Source organism: Salminus brasiliensis, chromosome 1 (assembly GCF_030463535.1).
Source record: "Salminus brasiliensis chromosome 1, fSalBra1.hap2, whole genome shotgun sequence".
NCBI classification, from domain to species: Eukaryota; Metazoa; Chordata; class Actinopteri; order Characiformes; family Bryconidae; genus Salminus; species Salminus brasiliensis.
The window spans coordinates 77,287,927-77,305,828 of record NC_132878.1 but is presented as its reverse complement, the minus strand read 5'-3'; the positions used below and the strand labels follow the sequence as shown (position 1 = coordinate 77,305,828).

Below are 17,902 nucleotides of genomic sequence, written 5' to 3'. Positions count from 1 at the left end.
GGACCATTTTTGGCTTATATGTGAAGAACAATTTAAGCAGACAAAAAACATTTGAGCTTTCCCATGGTCTCTTGAGCTGTCATGGTTTAATATACAACCAGTGCTTTCATTAAATACTCCTTGAAGAGCATATTACCTAACAGTGTACTGCTACAATAAAGGTATCAAATAAGTGTTAAGAGTAAACTAGTGTTTCAGTTTTACACATAAAGGAGTTCATGGGTTGCGCTAAAGTGAAGGTTTAGGTTGCAGGAATATCCATGGCCAAAAAGAGTAATACTTTGCATCAATGACAAATAAAATGGGATGAAATGTCCTACTTTTTCTTGTAGAGGTCTCAGGGGTCCACTGATGACATGAGGTTAAGTTAAAAAAGACCACTCCTTTAGAACAAAGGTTCCCAATCCTGATCCTGAAGTATTTCTTTCACTGCACATTAAGTGTTTTCCTGTATCAAGCTGAAGTGGGTGTGTTAGAAGAGAACTGCACAAAAAAATACAGGACAAGGGTTACTTCAGGAGCATGGCTGAAAGCCCTTGTCTTAGAATCAAACAGATTATTAAACTCTGTTCTGATTGGCTGCCTTGTATAGTGTGTAATTCAAAAGGCAGTCCGGGCTGAAACACTCCTTATAACTTAACATGGCTACAGTGCTAAAGTAGATAAGGCAGGTAGGTACATTAACTGGTTATTGCGATATCACAAACACAGTTCAATCAAAATTGGCTATTTTTGCATTTTTTTTCTTTCCATATTAGTTTTATATTATTTATTAATATTAGATAGTTCAACGTAATATACTAAACTAAAAACAGGGAGGAAATGGGCCTTTAAAATAGAGGGTAATGAGGGATGCTATATATGGCAACAACTATATGGCAATGATTTCAGCATTGGCAGGTATATGCTCAATATATTTGTGATATAGGACAGAGATTTAGATTTGGCCTACATTTGCAACTGATATTTGATGATGTATTTACGGAACCCCAGAGGAGCAGAGCATTTAGACTACTGCACTGAAATATTCACATTTTATTCATGGTCCTAATTATTTTTAGCCCGACTGAAATACAGTGCATGTCTTTATTTAATGCCAGTTAGGTAGGTTTAGGCTATCAGCAAATATTTGGATATATATATATATTATTAATATATATATATATATTAATAATTGTTTTCTAATTATTGCGCCAAATTTTCACATATGCTAGCAGTTAATGTGTTGTTGGAACAATATTTCAGTTATAACATGTCATGGTGAGCAGTGGAAAAAATGGCTCCCATAGACTAAGATAAAATTAGAGCACTTAATAAATTACATCATGTCGGGCTGACAGATGATACAACCTGTTATATTTAGCAAATAAGTGTCTTAATGATCACTCAGCGCCTGGTGTTGGAGATTTAGGGAAAAAAGAGGCAGTGGTGTGCTTTGTTGGCTATAAAAACGGCTTCTCAATTTTTCATACTGTCATACTGCTCTATTAGCAAAGCCTAACACAATTAGTTATGAATATGCAGTAATAACATGCAAATTGTTCCCTCCCAATTGCCCCTAGGCAGTGGTCTTTGCCTCTCCAAACCCAATTCTTTCTACATCATTACAGCAGCTTGGCATAATTCATCAGTGAAGGGGGTGGAAAAAGGAAGGGGGGGGGGGGACACCTCAGCCTTATTGCTGCCTAGGTTAACCAATCGGCAACTGTTAACCGCCATGTGACGACAGCGGTGGCAGGCGGCATTAACCGTGCCGTCCCGGCACCTCAGCACTCTGCCACTTGTGCGCGTTCTCTCCTGGGTGATGTTAGACACTACATTTGAGCCTGCCAGAACAATTAACCCTTCTGTTAATTAGAAGGAAATGTCAGGCGCGCAGATGGTACAAGCTGGCACCCAGCCATCCCGCCAACTGCTCCTGAATGAGGCTTCCCCGCTGCTGACAGCTGCTCTGCCGTGGCCCAAACCAGCAGATGTCAAAACTTTCCAGCTGGGGAGGACTTGAGAGGCAGAGTAGGGGGGTTAATGGGGGGGGCTGCTTGAGGGAGGTGGGGGTATGTTCGCTCACTGCAGCAGCAGCACTTCCTTGCAATAGGATCTGTTGCTTTTGATCAAAACATAAGGACAGCTCGGGCCTGGCATGCAATGAAAACGACCCTAGAGACACCCGGGGCAGGAAAACATGAACCAGATGTGACCGAATGCACAGTTTTAAGCAAATGAAAACTTGTTAATGCATTACGCATCTTTCAGAGAGAGCAGAAAATGGGAAAATGATTTCGAGTACTTTTATAGACATTACATGAATCCATATATATGAATCAATTCTGAAATCAAATGCGTCTCAAATAATATCTTGCTTTGCACTTAGCGATACCAGGCGGGTACACTTGCGGTGCCGCTCCCGTTTGATGTATGTGACTAATGAGCGAAAAACAACTGTTGTGCAACTCGCGCCACAGATCTGCAATGCAAATACAGGGCGGGCGGCGAGGATGAGCTGCAGGAGAGATGATTGGTGGAACTGGTAGCGACAGTGGGCTGGAGCGCTTCTGTCTGCACTTTGGCCACAGTGTAGTATATTGATTTGTTTGCTTCCCTAATAACAGACGACCAGAACCTGGAAAAGTCAATAAAGAAGAGGGGGGGGGGGGGGGGTTGCATCCGCCCACAAAGCAGAAGCTCTTGAAAGTGAAATTTCTCACTTTCACAAGCACTGATATACTAACTTCTGGCAAATAAAAGAGATTTATTTCTATCGTTGCGGCTCATGCCGCACTTCCGTCGGTCCAGCTTGAGCCGCCCGCGTCTTATAAAGTGTCTCCGTGCTGGGAATTAATTTATAGGAATAATCTTGCAGGATTATTACAGCGAAAGGTCAAATAATGCCATACAGGGAAGTTCGGCTCTCTTGTAAAGTCACTGTAATTCTACAGCTCGAAGATTAAAAGGGGGAAAAAAAACCTAGTGCTAGTTTACATAACTGTATAAGCTCAGCAGGAGATTATGAAAAGTGTAAAAACGATGAGGAGTCATCAGAGAGTAAAATAACGGAACTTGACATCAATAAATCACCGCTCCTTATTTTGACTTATTCCAGCTAGCGTAAATATATAAATAAATGTGCGGATAAACAAAGCAAATAGAAAAAAAAAATGAGAAAATAGATGAAGGAGTGAAATTCCATCACCTACCACGGTGATACTACCCCTGAGGATCATTTCAATCTGTTCCTTTTAATGTTGACGCTGGTGGCAGGATGCTGCCTACATTTCATATTTACATGATTTGATGCCAGTGTTATTATTATTATTTTAATATATTTATTTATTTATTTACTACTTTTTTTTCTTCTTCTTTTTTTTATTATTATTTTTTTTATTATTTTTTAGAACTGTATCTGTTCCCGAAGCCGACTGCGAGAGTATAACCACAGGACACACAGGCTCGGCAGCGTGGCGCTCAGTCTGGCACAGCCACCCCCCTGGCACAACACCTTCCTCTTTGAACGTGCTTTGCTTCCCCAGGAGCTTGCCTGTCCCTCGGGTGAACTGGGAGACATTTTATCCTCGCGCCGCTTAAGCGCTGCTGCTGCTCCTGAAGAAGATGCCTAGTTTGTGAGTTTGTAAGTTCTAAAAAGTTTACCTAAAAATGCTAATGAGAACTAAAGGTGAAATGTTACACAAGGAGAACTGCAACTGAAGTACAAATGAGGGGGATTTAACTTTCTGCAGGCGGGTGAGGGGAAGACAGTGTGGTAAGAAGCTGAAGAAGGCTGAGCAAATAAAAGATGATTGTGATGCATCACTGCCCCCTCAGCAGTCAAATGCTAACAACACGCAAGAATATTCTCATAGTTAAGACATGCTGTGTGTAAAACTGATCAGAATACGCTTGTACATGTGTGTTGCAGCAGATATGGTATCTGAAAAGCTTCTATGACTCGTGTGTGTGTGTGTGTATATATATATATATATATATATATATATATATATATATATATATATATATATATATATATATATATATATATATATTCATTCATGCGGCCTGTGCAAAGTCAGGATTGACAGCAATCACTATTTTAAATGCTTCAGTTTGTCTCTTCAGGTAGTCCATGGTAGTTCTGTGGTATGTTTGGACTTCATTCGTTATAGAAATCAGCTTATTTTCAGTTTCAGCTTCCACCAGCGGTGACAACCCCTACAATATGACAGACCAACTCCATCTTTCACAGTTCTCATGTTGTTCTTTTCATTAAATGCACTGTTCCTTTTTCCTGATTATGCTAATTGTGGCCAAAGAGTCGTACTTTGGCTTCAACAGTCTGCAACACTTGTTCCCAAAACGTATCTGGCTTATCTAGATGTTCTGTAGCATACATTAAACATTGAGTTTTGTGATGAGGTCACATCCAAGGTTTCTTTCTTGACCCTGTATGTGTGTGTACAAGCAATGCTACACACTGGAATGGGGCCCCACTCTCCTGACTGTTGATAGGTCGGTAGGTAGGATCTTGGTAGGTTCTTGATAGTCATATGAGGGTTTTGGTTTGCCCGTCTTACCAGCTTATGCACAGTTATCTCTAGGAATGTTCGTAGTCTTCTTAACCTCCACAGTTCCCCTGAACTGCCATTTCTGACAACATTCTGCATCACAAGCTAAAAACACTGGGCTTCTTGCCTTGTGAGCATTGATTACTCTTGCTTTCTTATCTTTAGACAGTTGCTTAAGAGTGCCCATGATTCTCGAGGTTTGCAGAGTTAGAGAATGTAGAAAACTTGGAAATGTGATTTAGCAGTTCCTAATTACAATTAATGACATTCCTTAAGCCTGATTTGCTTATCAAGGTTTGAGATCTTGCCGAAAATAATCAAACCATCTGCAATGCTTGGCATGCCCAAGCTTTTCTACAGGCCAATATACAAATATTACATAATACAGAATCCTGGAAGAAATTCAAGCTAAACCTATACTGATATGGTGGTAAGGAAACAGCAGTATAGAACATTACTCACAGTGACTGGGCGCTGTAAGCTGAGTGGTCAGCAATCCTCTCCAGTCTCACTGTCCGTAAGTTAACCCCCGTGACCTGGGACAACCACCACAGACAAGCACATAACTGCTTTATTGTTCATTCACAATAACATATTGCTATCAAAAGGCCACTGGGTGGCTATGATCAGCAGACTTACATTACTGTTTCAGAGCAAAAACACAGCAGACAAATAAAACACACACATACATAGAAACATTTTAGATGAATAATAGATTTCATGAAATATAATTAGGATAATTGCATTTGCTTATGCATCATTTTCATCTCTGGGATTTAATCAAAACTTTGACGCAACCACTGCCACGCTCCCCAGTGATGAATGGTGCCTTTTGAGATGGCCACATGAACTTGTCTCCCTTTATCTAAATCTGGAGTGTGCCACTGCTTTTGATTTGTGGTTTACCCAAAGTTCACTAACTGATTTGATTTGGAACGTGCCCTCAGTCTGAGGTCTTCTTCAAAGGGTGACAGACAGAATAGAAACATCCTCACATGGTTTTAAAATAGTGTCAATACAGGTCTCAACATGTTTTTATATTAATCCTATGTTTAATGTCTGTCTTTTGTAATATAAGACCAACATGCAATGTGCATTTCTGATTATAACAGGGCTTTAGGGAGCAATATCATTGATAAGGGCAGTTGAATAGTGTAGTGATTTATAAATATCATCATGAAAAATAAAACTATTTTTGCTTCACTGAAGACGATTATAAACACAATTAAGGTTTCAAGATTATTCACAGACGTATTAAAGTACTTTTGGACTGTTGAACAAAGTTGAACAAAACATTAAATAAAGAGAAAAATTGTCTTCAAAAGTAATAAATCACAATACAGCATTTTTGTTTTTAGTTTTTTGACATCATTTCAATCTAAATTTCGTGATGAATGGACCAACAGAAATGCTCAAAAATACTTTTAATAAAATAAACACAAAATAAAAAAAGAGTAATTTCCACTGAAAGTAGTTTTTTTTCCTTCTCCTGTAAGAAAACGGTCATGTCTGGGCTCAAGCATTAGGCTAATATTATACTGTCTGGGATTTAGTATGTATTGGCACACAATAGTGTGCAAAGGACTCCAGGCAACAGATAAGTAATATGATGTTAAAAGCTATTTATCTAAAATGTAAGTATTTAATTGTTCATAAAACACGATTATTCCAGTAAATACAAATACACAAAACTTCTAACCAACATACCAACAGCTTTACTGACCAACAACAAATATAATGTTCTATAGGATACAAAGACTTGAGTACAGTAATTGATTTAAAGTAGGAGGAGATTTGGGGTCTTTGGGGTCCCTTTTTGAAATTACTTTGAAATTCTTGTGACTGAAAAACCATGTAATAATGCAGACAGTCTTCTGTTGGAATAATATGGTCACTGAAAAAACACACAAAGAAGGTTTGAGAGATAAGCGAGCAAAGACAGACTTCTCTGTCTAAATAAATTCACTGTATAAAACATACCCCCAGCTAACATGGTCAGCCTGTGCTACATCTAATTAGTCTTCTCTTGCCTTGCCTGGTGTTGTCTTTGGAGAGTTGGGGATTTGAAGCTGGCCGCGTCAGTGAAATATAGAGGGTGGGGGGGGGCGTGTGTTGGAGTGAATTATGGAGCTGTGTGTGTGGACTGAAATATGGGTGTGTGCGTGTGTGTGTTTGGAGGGGTTCGGTGACAGAGGTCACTCTGGGGGAAAAAGGAAATCAATGTGGATGTTAATTACTCACAGGTCAAGTCCCCGTGCCGTCAGGTCTATTTTTTTCTCCTGACCTGTTTCAGCAGCGGCCCAATAGCATGTTCTCCTCGCTCTGGTTAAAGAAGGCCCGGCCAAAACTACAGCTAGGAGAGGGGGCTCCTTTTAACGGCTGCCAGATCCGTAAACTACCTCAGCCATCACATGCATTAGGCAGCAAATATGGACATGGACTGGGGGCACAATTGGAAAGGGATAGGAACCAGGATGCATCCATTAAAGCCTGTGTAATATTTTATGCATGATCCAGAGATAAGGGGTCTCTTTGCTATTATTTTTCTCTAGCGCTTGACTGCTTTTTAGGTCAGCAAACACAAGTCAGCGGAGACAGAAAAATACTGATGGATGCCTACTCCTCCTTTAACAACAGTGAAAGAAAGAAAGAAAGTGATCGTGTGCTGAAATCTCTCCCAACCATTTTCATACATATTTCACATTTCATAAACAGAACAGAGAAAGATAAAAGTGAACACTTCTCACAATTTCACACAAGTGGATCGATACAAACTGGGCCAGGCTGCAGTAGGTACTGCTCTATGAACATGCTTTTATATTTCAGTAACTCTGTGTATGTGTGTATGAGAGAGGGAGAGAGAGAGAGAGAGAGAGAGAGAGAGAGAGAGAGAGAGAGAGAGAGAGAGAAAAAGAGAGGCTAATTAAGCAAAGCGGCTAAGCTGCAGGAAAAGCTTGCTCACTGAAGGTGCACAATTGATATTAGCGTTGAGAGGAGTGAGCTGAGGTAGCCGGAGCAGCATGCACTGAGGGGAATTAAACTGCGAGAGAGAAACAATAAAAGCAGGCTGGGGGCCCGAGCTGTGAAACGCTTGCTTAAAAGACTAAACGGAAGGGTGATCAGCAGGTTCGTGAGCTGCCCATTACGTGCTCCGATTGAAACAGAAAATCTAGCTGGCCACCGCGGAGAGACAATAACCCGAATTAAATTCCATACAACCTCTGTGTTTCAACCTGGGGAGAAACCCCTGCATATTGCTGCCAAACAGGCGTTCGCTCTCTATTGTTCTTTTTGTATTACGTTTAACAGTGTAATTTCGCATAAAAAAAAGAAAAACAAAATACGCTATATGGCCAAATGTTTGTGGACACCCCTTCTAATGAATGCTTTCAGCTACTGTCGCCGTTGGCTTGCTCACGGGGGTCTTTGACCCTTCATGTTATTTCTTCTTTCTTCTCTGTCTCTGTCCTTTATTAAGTACTAATTATGTAAAGCTGCTTTGTGACGACAACAGTTGTAAAAAGCGCTATACAAATAAATTTGACTTGACTTGACTTGACTTTAAGTTGCACCCATTGCTGACACAGATGTGCAAATGAGTTGAGACGGTGATCAGCCAAAATCCTGACCTCACAAAGGCTCATCACTGACTGCAATCAAATCCTCACAGCAAAGCTCCAAAATAACAAATTTTGAATTCCTTTGATTTGAAAAGAAACAATCTACCTCCTTTGACTTAATCTACTGCCTCATCAGCACATGAACCTAGGGCCACCATGCAGCGTGTTGGCTAGAGGGGTATATAGTGGAACTGCGTTGTCTGGAGTGATGGAGCTGCGTTCAGTACTTTTGGGACGAGCTTTGTGATCCAGAACTAATAATCAAACATCTGTATTTGACCTCACTAATGTTCTAGTGGCTGGGTGCAATAAAATGATCACAGCAGTGTTCTGATATCTTGTGTTGCTGCAGTAAAGGTGGAACAAGGGAAATGGCTAAACATGCTGAAGTTTTTGAGATTGAGATTCTCCCAAATCCATCCTAATCGTGAGTAATATTCGTCTCCGACCTCATGGTCATAAATGTTTTCTACAGTAGCTATTTCTAATGGATAATGTATACAGTACTCTAGGTCATACTGTATGTAACATATACAGTACACTAAAAAACCTCAGGAATTGTGCCATAAGCTGTTCATAAACACTCTGTTGCTTTATAAAACTTCATTCAATGTTTATGCACAAGCTATTAAGTCCCTATAAACCTGCAACATTAAAACGAAGTGGACACATTTATTTAAATGGGCTACTTGTGAAGAATGACCACAGTACAGACCACAATGTAAGCTACAGAAATGACGAACCAGAAGCAAAAATGATCTTACATTCATTTTATATTCACACAGACTTGGCAGATCCACATAAATTCTCACTCCTAATACTCACAGGCCTCCAGTAATGTTTAAAAAGCATGGACAGAAAAAAAGAAAGGTGCTCCTATATTGTCCGTAGTGTGATTAAAGACACTGCAGATGCAATTTCATGAGCACATATTCCTGTTACTTTAAAGGTCATGACAAGCCCAATGCCTATAAGACCTCCATACAAAATAGTAATTCAGAGAAGTCCGTAAACGAGGGAAATTAATAATGTGAATAAAAAAACATTAGCTGATTAAGAAATGTGTAGGAAATGGAGGTTCTAATTTACTAGCAGGTCTGAGTGTCCAGAGAAAGGTCTCGTTTGTGATCAGTCAATGCAGCTCTCAGCCTTTATGAAAAGCCGCGCAATTTATGGTAATGAGCTTTTTGAAGGTTATGACCACAGTAAACTAATTTGTTAGAGGAATGGCAAAAGCTGGCACAAACAGTGCTCAATCATTAAAGCCAGTGGAGGAAAAAAAAAATACTATTAAAGTAATGGTCATCTGCCCTACAGAGAGGAAAACCCCAACACAGCCAAGTGAGGTTGTACTGATATATAACAGGGCAAAACACGGATGTTGCATCACACAAATTACTTTTCGGGAACATTTTGAACATTAATATAACAGAAATAGGGGAGAAATATAACAAAGAGCGGGAAAAGGCATCAGCAACCAGGTCGCCGCCCAAAGCAGCAGCCGGCAGAAAAACATGTCAACTGTCTGCGGCTGGAAACAGCCCATCAAGGCTGACTGACACCCCCAGATTAATGCAAAATCTGAGCTCAAAGGTGGCCTTCTAATAATGGGTTCCACTATCTTAAAAAAAAAACATTCAACAATGCGCATTCTTTCTGAGAACTCGAGTGATCATAATCACAAAAGGAAGCACAAAGGGATACTGTCCTAAAAATGGTAACTAGCATAATGAAGAACCCATGACAATCAAAGAGAAAAATATCTTACGAAAGAGCAATTATTCATCTCTTTATCTGAGTCGCTCTAAACATGTTGTTTGTGACCTTATTTCAGTAAAGCCTTTTAATAATCTGAAACATGCTTTTTCCAATAACATCAAAAAGATCTGTGCAATTTGCTGTTATTTGAAGCACCTGAAAATGTAGGGCACGGAGCGTCAAATGGGTTTCCAGCGCCGCTAACCTCCAGCTATTGCATTGCTTTACATGGAGCGCTTAACTTCTTAAGAGGCAAAAGGCCTGGCTGCTGCGAGTGTGCATTCAGAGATACTGTACAACATCCCCCACCATTCTGACCTGATATATTAACAGGGGTTTACAAGGGCATTCAACTACATATGTAAGTTTGCCCTTATTGCTGACCTTACAATGCACTTAGTATCTTGCACTTGAATAATGCTGTCTTGGCTCCTACGAGCAATTTATTCCAACTAACGACCGTCAAGCGGCCATAAATCAGCATTAGGTTCCTTTACCACTGAGCTGGTGATTCCAGCCGAGCACAGATAGAGACGGTGGAGCCGATGCCTAACCTCGTATTGGCACCACTATTGATTTTAATTAGTCTAATTAGTTCATTATTTCAAAAATCAAACCCGGCATTAATTACAGCAGAGCCCTTACTCTAGTGACATGGGATTACAGAGTTAATATGGTAATGAAGCTGATCAATTATCACTCAAAGGAAAGTCATTAACAATGGTACAGGCGGAGTGTCCGCTGGTGACCCCGCATGACCCCTCCCACGCTGCCAGCCATCAGTCCTGCCAGTCATTAGTGCCTACTGGTAGCTCGGCCTGCTGGAGCTTTAGGAGGCACAGCTTGAGCAGGCTCATTTAGAGCACGCGCCGGGCTGCATTTCTGTGCTCCGCTGCGATCCCACCGTGTTTACTGTCAAGCTTGGCAGATTACTGAAAAGATCCAGCCTTTCTCGAGCCGCTAACGGAGCGGCAGTATGTGGGGCTCGGTTGGGGTGCAGGCGCAGACGCTCATTTCAAACAGTGCCACCCCACAGAGCCCTGGCAGTGTTCTGGCAGCGATGCAATGTAAGGGTCCTTCTGGCTGGTGTGGTGGCAGCACGGCACTGGGTAGAGGTGCCAAATCAGGCCAGAAGAATAACACAGGGCACCTCACCCCACCTATCAGAACAGCTCAAAACCTGGAATAATCACTTGTTCTGTGGTATGAGGGAGCTTATGCCAACATGCTAACATACTCCATCTATGTCCAATGTTGATTGCAAAGAGGAGGAGCGTCACAGAGATCAAAGGAATGAGCCTTCATTGGAAAGTGGCTCTGGAGGTGTTCACCAGGAGGATTCAGGGAATGGGGTTTTTTAAAGGGGTGGGGGGGGGGGGGGGTTGTCAGCTGGGGCTGGAGGGCCCCTGTGGAGCGGGGAGGTCAAGTGGAGCCCACTGAGTCGCATCAGTGTGGCAAGGCTAGAAATGAGCCCCACGCCAGCTCACTGGATCAAAGCCCAGCACGGCTGATCCCTTATGCCCAAAGGCCACCAGTCAAGGTGAACCTGGAATTAAAAATCCGGAGCTCAAGGGCGGAAAATGAGTTTTGAAAAATGAATGAAGGACCGTCCCGTGACTTTGGAGGGGGGGGGGGGCAGTAGAGAAAGAGGGAGTGAGAGTGAGGGAGGGGGCATAAACATATAACTCATATCCAAGCCATGTGAGTGTTGAGCCCGCTGGATCACCTGTGCAAGAGTGGAAGTGTCAGCCTTCAGCTCTTGGAGATCAGCTCTTAGACGCATGTTGTCCTCCTCAAGGCAGCTCCTCTGATGGTCCAAATCCTAAAATAAATAAATAAAAATAAATTCACACTGCAACACCCCTGCCCTTCCACACCACTGCAAATCCAATCTGGCCAACCAGGCAGGTTTGCCTGAGCTTTTGATGCTGATGTCCACCAATTCCAAGGCTGGGTCCAGAAGCACTCTGCAGCCACAAGCTAACCTTTATAGTTGTTGTGGATGATTACACAGAACCTGATGTCTAACTTTACATGCAATTTCCAAGTTCATCCCACTAAATGGCGAATTTAAACTCAATCACTTGGTTTTTACATTACTGGGACTTTGAATAATTCCCCTTGGTACCTTTTAAGTGTAAAATGATGGCAATAACTGCTATATTACTGAGAAGCCCACTGCTTTAAAACAATTATAACCTCAGTAAATGGGTTAATAAATCTGAGATGTATTGCAGCCATTCAATCAGTGCATTTTGCTCCTCGTATTACCAAGTCCAATGCATTCTTTACATTTTGAGAGGCATATAAGTAGCATTTAATGCTCTGAATCTATTCAATTTCCAATTATGTACATTACAACAATGGTTACTGCAGTCATGGGACAACAACATAATTTGCTTCTGGGACAGCACAGAAGCAGTCCTTCCTCCAATCTAATTCAACTGATTACGAAAGCCATAGAGGAATATGAACAGAGATCACAATGCATGCACTAATACTGAGTGATCTGGGTAATGCACTTCTACATAAATAGAATAACACAGTGCTGTTTTCTACAGGCGAGTTTAGATGTTTTTTTCTGTGAATAAGCCTGCAAATATTACAAAGGCTTCAAGCATTAGGCCAGTTATTAGGATGTTGTAAAATTTATCAAATCTGATCCTTGTCATTTAAATACAGTGAATTTGCCAGTGGCAAAACCACATCTTGCTTGTATGCAAAATGACTTTGAACTAGGTTAAGCACAACAGCATCAATAGCCACACAAAGATAAAAAATATTTATGAAATATGTTAATAAATTATTAAAATATCTATCAGTGAGGTACATGCTAAAAAACACATATAGGAATAAAAGAATTAAAAACAAATTTTATAGAATATGTTGTCTACTACTTTTTCAACTATAGATCATATCAAGAATAGCTTGATATGATCTGTGTGGAGTTTCCAAACAAACATCCTGAACACAAAATATGTCATGACAGACTGGTACATTTTGTCTATCTCAGATAAGATGGAACGGTAGTTAGCATCACGGTCAAAACACTTCAACACCAGTGAGAACTTTGTGGAAATGTGTAGGGGAGAATGCCCTTAGGAGGTTCACTAAAAAAACACTACAGCACTGTAAAAATGGGAGGCAATTCTTTTTTTAAATGTAGTGATCAAGAGGAGGATCTACTGACATACAGGACATATGTACTGTATCACTAAGTAAAATAAGTAAAAAGAAAAATAGGTCCTCTTAACTGAAAAACACAAGTGTAAGCCATTTCATGTATATATTTTGTTCATCATCAAAAGTATAAAAATTTATTATATTTCTGAACCATATCTGCCAACCCTTCTACCATCCTGTCTAACAACAAAAATAAATAATTAAAAATATACTTATTAAGTCATCTACAGTAGAAAACACTCAAATCTTCAAGCTACCTTATATGTATATCCTTTCAGAGTGAGTTTCTATATTACATTCAATTAAAGCACTGAAGCTGAATAATTTATTTAGCGCAAAACCACTAGCTTTTTTTTTCATCAGCCATCTAAACTAAACAGGAAAAGGTCATGGAAGAAGGCACATATTGAGCTTTGGACACAATAGGCACTAGTCTCGTGTAGAAAATGATAAACACCTTAAATAATCAGCTACTGAAAGCAATTAATGTGCTAAGCGCACTTTGCATGACGAAGTGTTACCAGAAGGCCATTCACGTAAGTTCCTTTATCTACCCCCTACACTATGATGGTCCACTATGAATGGACCATCTTACTTAACTCAGGGATGCAATACATAGCCTTCCACTCTTGGACCTTTTGCATGTTAAAGACGCATGTAGCCTCATACAAAGAGACGCTATATCACTTTAACACTCAATATACAAATTCCTCACATAAATGGTTTCTCCTGAAGCCCGTAACTTCAATTCCAAGCCGGCAATTTTCTCAAATGCTTCTTTCTCGAGATCCTCCACTGTTTGGACCAAGATTTGGTTCTGGTCACACAGGTCATTCACATAAGAGCGCAGGATCTGAGCCTTTATCTAGAAGATAAACAACAATGTTTACTTACTTAAAATCTCAAGCACCCCATTTAACTACTTAAACCACATATTTTGACAGTATGTGTGTTTCAAACAAACATTAAGGCAGTGAATATGTGACATGAATTTCTTGTTTTATTTTATGCTAGTTTGACAAAAAATTGATTCCTGATTTTTCCATTATGCTACAAGTCATTGAATGAATTTGTTCAAATCCACCACCAGCAGCACCTGTTTTAACTTAAAGCACTGATTAAACGAACCAGGCGTTGGATCCTAAATAAAAAAGTAATACTGACTATGGGTCCCAACTGCATACTAATTACTTACATCATCTAGTTACGAGTAGTATTCTCAAATATCCACAAAGTGTCCTCAAAACTGGTCAGTTTGTAGCTGTGTCAAAAACTGTGCCCTATTTACTATATAGTGCACTACTTTCAGGTTCCTGCATTTTGTAGTGATGTCTGAAAACGTAGTGCCGAATTTTTAGAGCACTATAACAATCCCACAAAGCATCGTAATATATAAAGTGCACAAGCGATGTACACTAAATGAGCATGGAATACCCATAATTCACTGTACTGTTATTGGCTTGAAGATTCACACACATATACTTTGAGGACGACTGTTTATGCGATCAGTGTTGCCAGATTAAGCATGATCAGTTCATTGCTTATAAAGGTCAGCAACATTTATATGTATGCATATCTATACTTCATTGATTGCTTGCAAGATTAATTTTATTCATTCATTTTTCTGACTGCATATGGTCATGTGTCTTACAATAACAGTTCATTTAAAACATAACATTTTTGATGTGCTACAAAAAAACTATAAATTATAAAATACCTTTCTTATTTTAATAATTGTTTTGTCCATTTTTAAGGTATCAACAGTTGATTATTATGTTGGTGTGATTTGCTGTTTTTGAAATGCTGAACATCTGGGTGGTTTTTCATGCATTTTGGTGGATCCTGATCCGTTTTTGTCTGGGAAATACTGCAACAATCTGGCAACCCTCTATGCAACACACTCTGCTGTCGCACAGCAATAAGCTCACACATAAAGCGACGTGTCCGAAATCGCTCATTACCATGTCAAACTCTGTTCGGGGACAGTGAATAGAGCACAGTTTCGATCACAGGGTTTGAGTGTGATTACGATGGGCACTATTATTCCACAATACAATGCAAAACAGGAAGGGTGGAGCTACATAATTGTGCATGTTACACAATTGGGACGCAGCCTGAGTTTCTTTAAGGAAGAGGTTCGGAAATGGTCAAACGAACACATGTACATACTTAACACCACTACTGTATTCATTTTAGAATAAACTAAAATGAATTTTTTCTTTACAAAAAACACTTTAATAAAGCTTCTTGTCTGATCCACAAAAAACTACTTTTGAGAACAATTTCTGTGAATGAATGTGTGCATATGGTGTGAAGAACCTTCACATAATGAAAAGGCTCTGGGAAGAACCCTTAAATCAGTGTAGAACCTTTAAATGATGTAAGGTTTCTTTAAAACTTCGGGTTCTTTACACAGCTAAATCGATGTGACCAGAAGTCAGTGATCCAACATGTCACAATATGAATAATGCACTCATAACGCACAGATATCATCAGATGTCATCCATCTCTAGTAGATATGTCCTGAACAAAAAAACACATTGAATTTTCCTTTTGCACCAAACAGCAAAAATGTTGTAACATTTAATGAAACAAGCCTTCCATGGCCTCGCACATCCTGTGATGGGACTATTCCACATGCCCACATAGGGATGCTGAAACAACATATATAACCACTCATCGTTCCCTCCCATCACAGTGGCCTATGGCTTGCTTAGAGGTTGGACAGGGGCCTTTTAGGCCAGTAAGGCTTTAGCTTTGTGGGCCATTGTTTCTGGGCTGTTTTCAGGGCCACAATGTCAAGAGTGTGTCCCGGTTGATGGTTGCTGCTTACATGAGCATTATAGAATGCATCTCTGACCCCACCTTATACTGATCTAGTATATTTTATTTAGTCATTTAATCAAGCTTGTGTTTAGGGGAAACTATCATAGAGGTACTGGTCCTAGGTTCCCTAGAAGTATCTTATCACATACCAATGTATTAAGTACTGTGATCATCTTTCCTGGTTGAGCGAGTATTTAGTATAATGCTTGCTCTACCATTTAAGAATCACACTGCTGAGAAACTTTAGATTGGATTGACTCACTTATATATAGTATATGATATGTGGTACATGGTTAAGTATAAGCATAATCATTTTGGGAGTGGATATAGGTAAGAGACTACACAGTTGAAATGATTTCAATGTTGTCAATAATTCCAGCATTTTGTTGCCGTCATTAGTTAAATAATAATAATTATTATTAGTAGTAGTAGTATAATAATAATAATAATAATAATAATACAAATTAAATATAAAAAATAATTTTGCTCCAGTATAATAATAATAATAATAATAATACAAATTAAATGTAACAAATAATTTTGCTCCAGTAGTATAATAATAATAATAATAATACAAATTAAATATAAAAAATAATTTTGCTCCAGTATAATAATAATAATAATAATACAAATTAAATATAAACAATAATTTTGCTCCAGTATAATAATAATAATAATAATAATACAAATTAAATGTAAAAAATTATTTTGCTCCAGTATAATAATAATAATAATAATGATAATAATAATAATACAAATTAAATGTAAAAAATAATTTTGCTCCAGAGAGAGTAAACATGTCTAATGGTAAAAAGCATGTTGTCACAGATTCAGTGTTTTGGCTAAAGTGCGCCCCAAATCGAACCTTTTTTTAGGGTTATGTCACGAAACATTATGAATGGATGCTTTTGATACACTTTTCTAAATATTTACTTTAGTTCTTGTACCCATAAAGTGTCACACAGGCCTGAATGACCGACCAAGGGTGTAAAAAGCATGAGCTGCATTTTCTGAAAGCAGCCAAAGAAACCTAGCTAACGTAGCTAGCATTAATGACACGAGTTCATCCCCGAGGCCAGTGTATTCTTGCTCAGTTGACTGCGAGGAGGAGCGCAGTGTGCGCCACACTTTACAAGAGCAATACTTATTCAAGACGGAATTGGAAAAGCAATGGAGGTCACTGTATAATGCATAGGACGTATACTGTCGTGTAACTCCACTGATACACTTTATACAGGCTGTGAATGAATAGTCTGATTCGTGACGGTCACCTACCCGCAGACTCTCCTCTGGTGAGCCACGTTTGATTTCACACTCAAGTCGCCTCAGCTTCTCCTCGTAGAGACTGTTGAATTCATTCAGCAGATGTTGTACTGATTTACTCACATGGCCAGCGAGGCTGCAGGAGTGGTTTTCGTCCATTATTGAGGGACTGGCTTTCAGTCGTACGTTAGCTACAATTTTATAAGACCTTTAGCTAGATTACTGAAAAAACTCAAATGTACGAAATTCCTAAATATGACCACGGACAGCATTAGACAAGAGAAAACCTCCACAGCGAACCGAACCGCCATAAATAGCTAGCTAGATGAATGACTTGTGAGCTTCGCCATTAACGTTTAACGTATTTGATAGTTACAGGCTTAAAGTTAGTCAGCAGAAAGCAAGGTCCGCTTTTTTGTAACCTGGCAAAACGCGAGACTTTTCTATTTTACGTTATTTGAGGATCAGCTCCGCATGTTAGGCAAGTCCTAAGTGAGCTAAAAGCTTTTTTAAAAGTCTGTGTTTGATTTTTGTCGTGTTTCTGTTTACGTTGGTCGTTGTGGTCGCTGGGCTTGTAAATCTGTAAACGCGCCCCCCCCCGCAATGCCTGCTGGCTGTAAAAGCCCGCCCCTGGTGCAAGGCGATTGGTAGACGCCGCGCTCCGTCATAAAATCCTCGTTGCGGATTGGATGGCGT

General features: G+C 39.6%; 1 protein-coding gene across 1 annotated transcript in view; it reads right to left on the bottom strand.

Annotated features, from left to right (window-relative positions):
• LOC140564368 (uncharacterized) overlaps nt 1-17,586 on the bottom strand; it is a 179,097-nt gene extending 161,511 nt beyond the window's left edge. Inside the window, exons 1-4 of the mRNA XM_072689769.1 lie at nt 17,219-17,586; nt 13,833-13,982; nt 11,661-11,756; nt 5,019-5,092 (exon numbers count right to left, since the gene is read on the bottom strand). Coding sequence (XP_072545870.1) covers nt 5,019-5,092; nt 11,661-11,756; nt 13,833-13,982; nt 17,219-17,365 — 467 coding nt within the window. The 5' untranslated portion in view covers nt 17,366-17,586. The remainder of the gene's footprint in view (nt 1-5,018; nt 5,093-11,660; nt 11,757-13,832; nt 13,983-17,218) is intronic.
• Nucleotides 17,587-17,902: the final 316 nt, after the last annotated feature.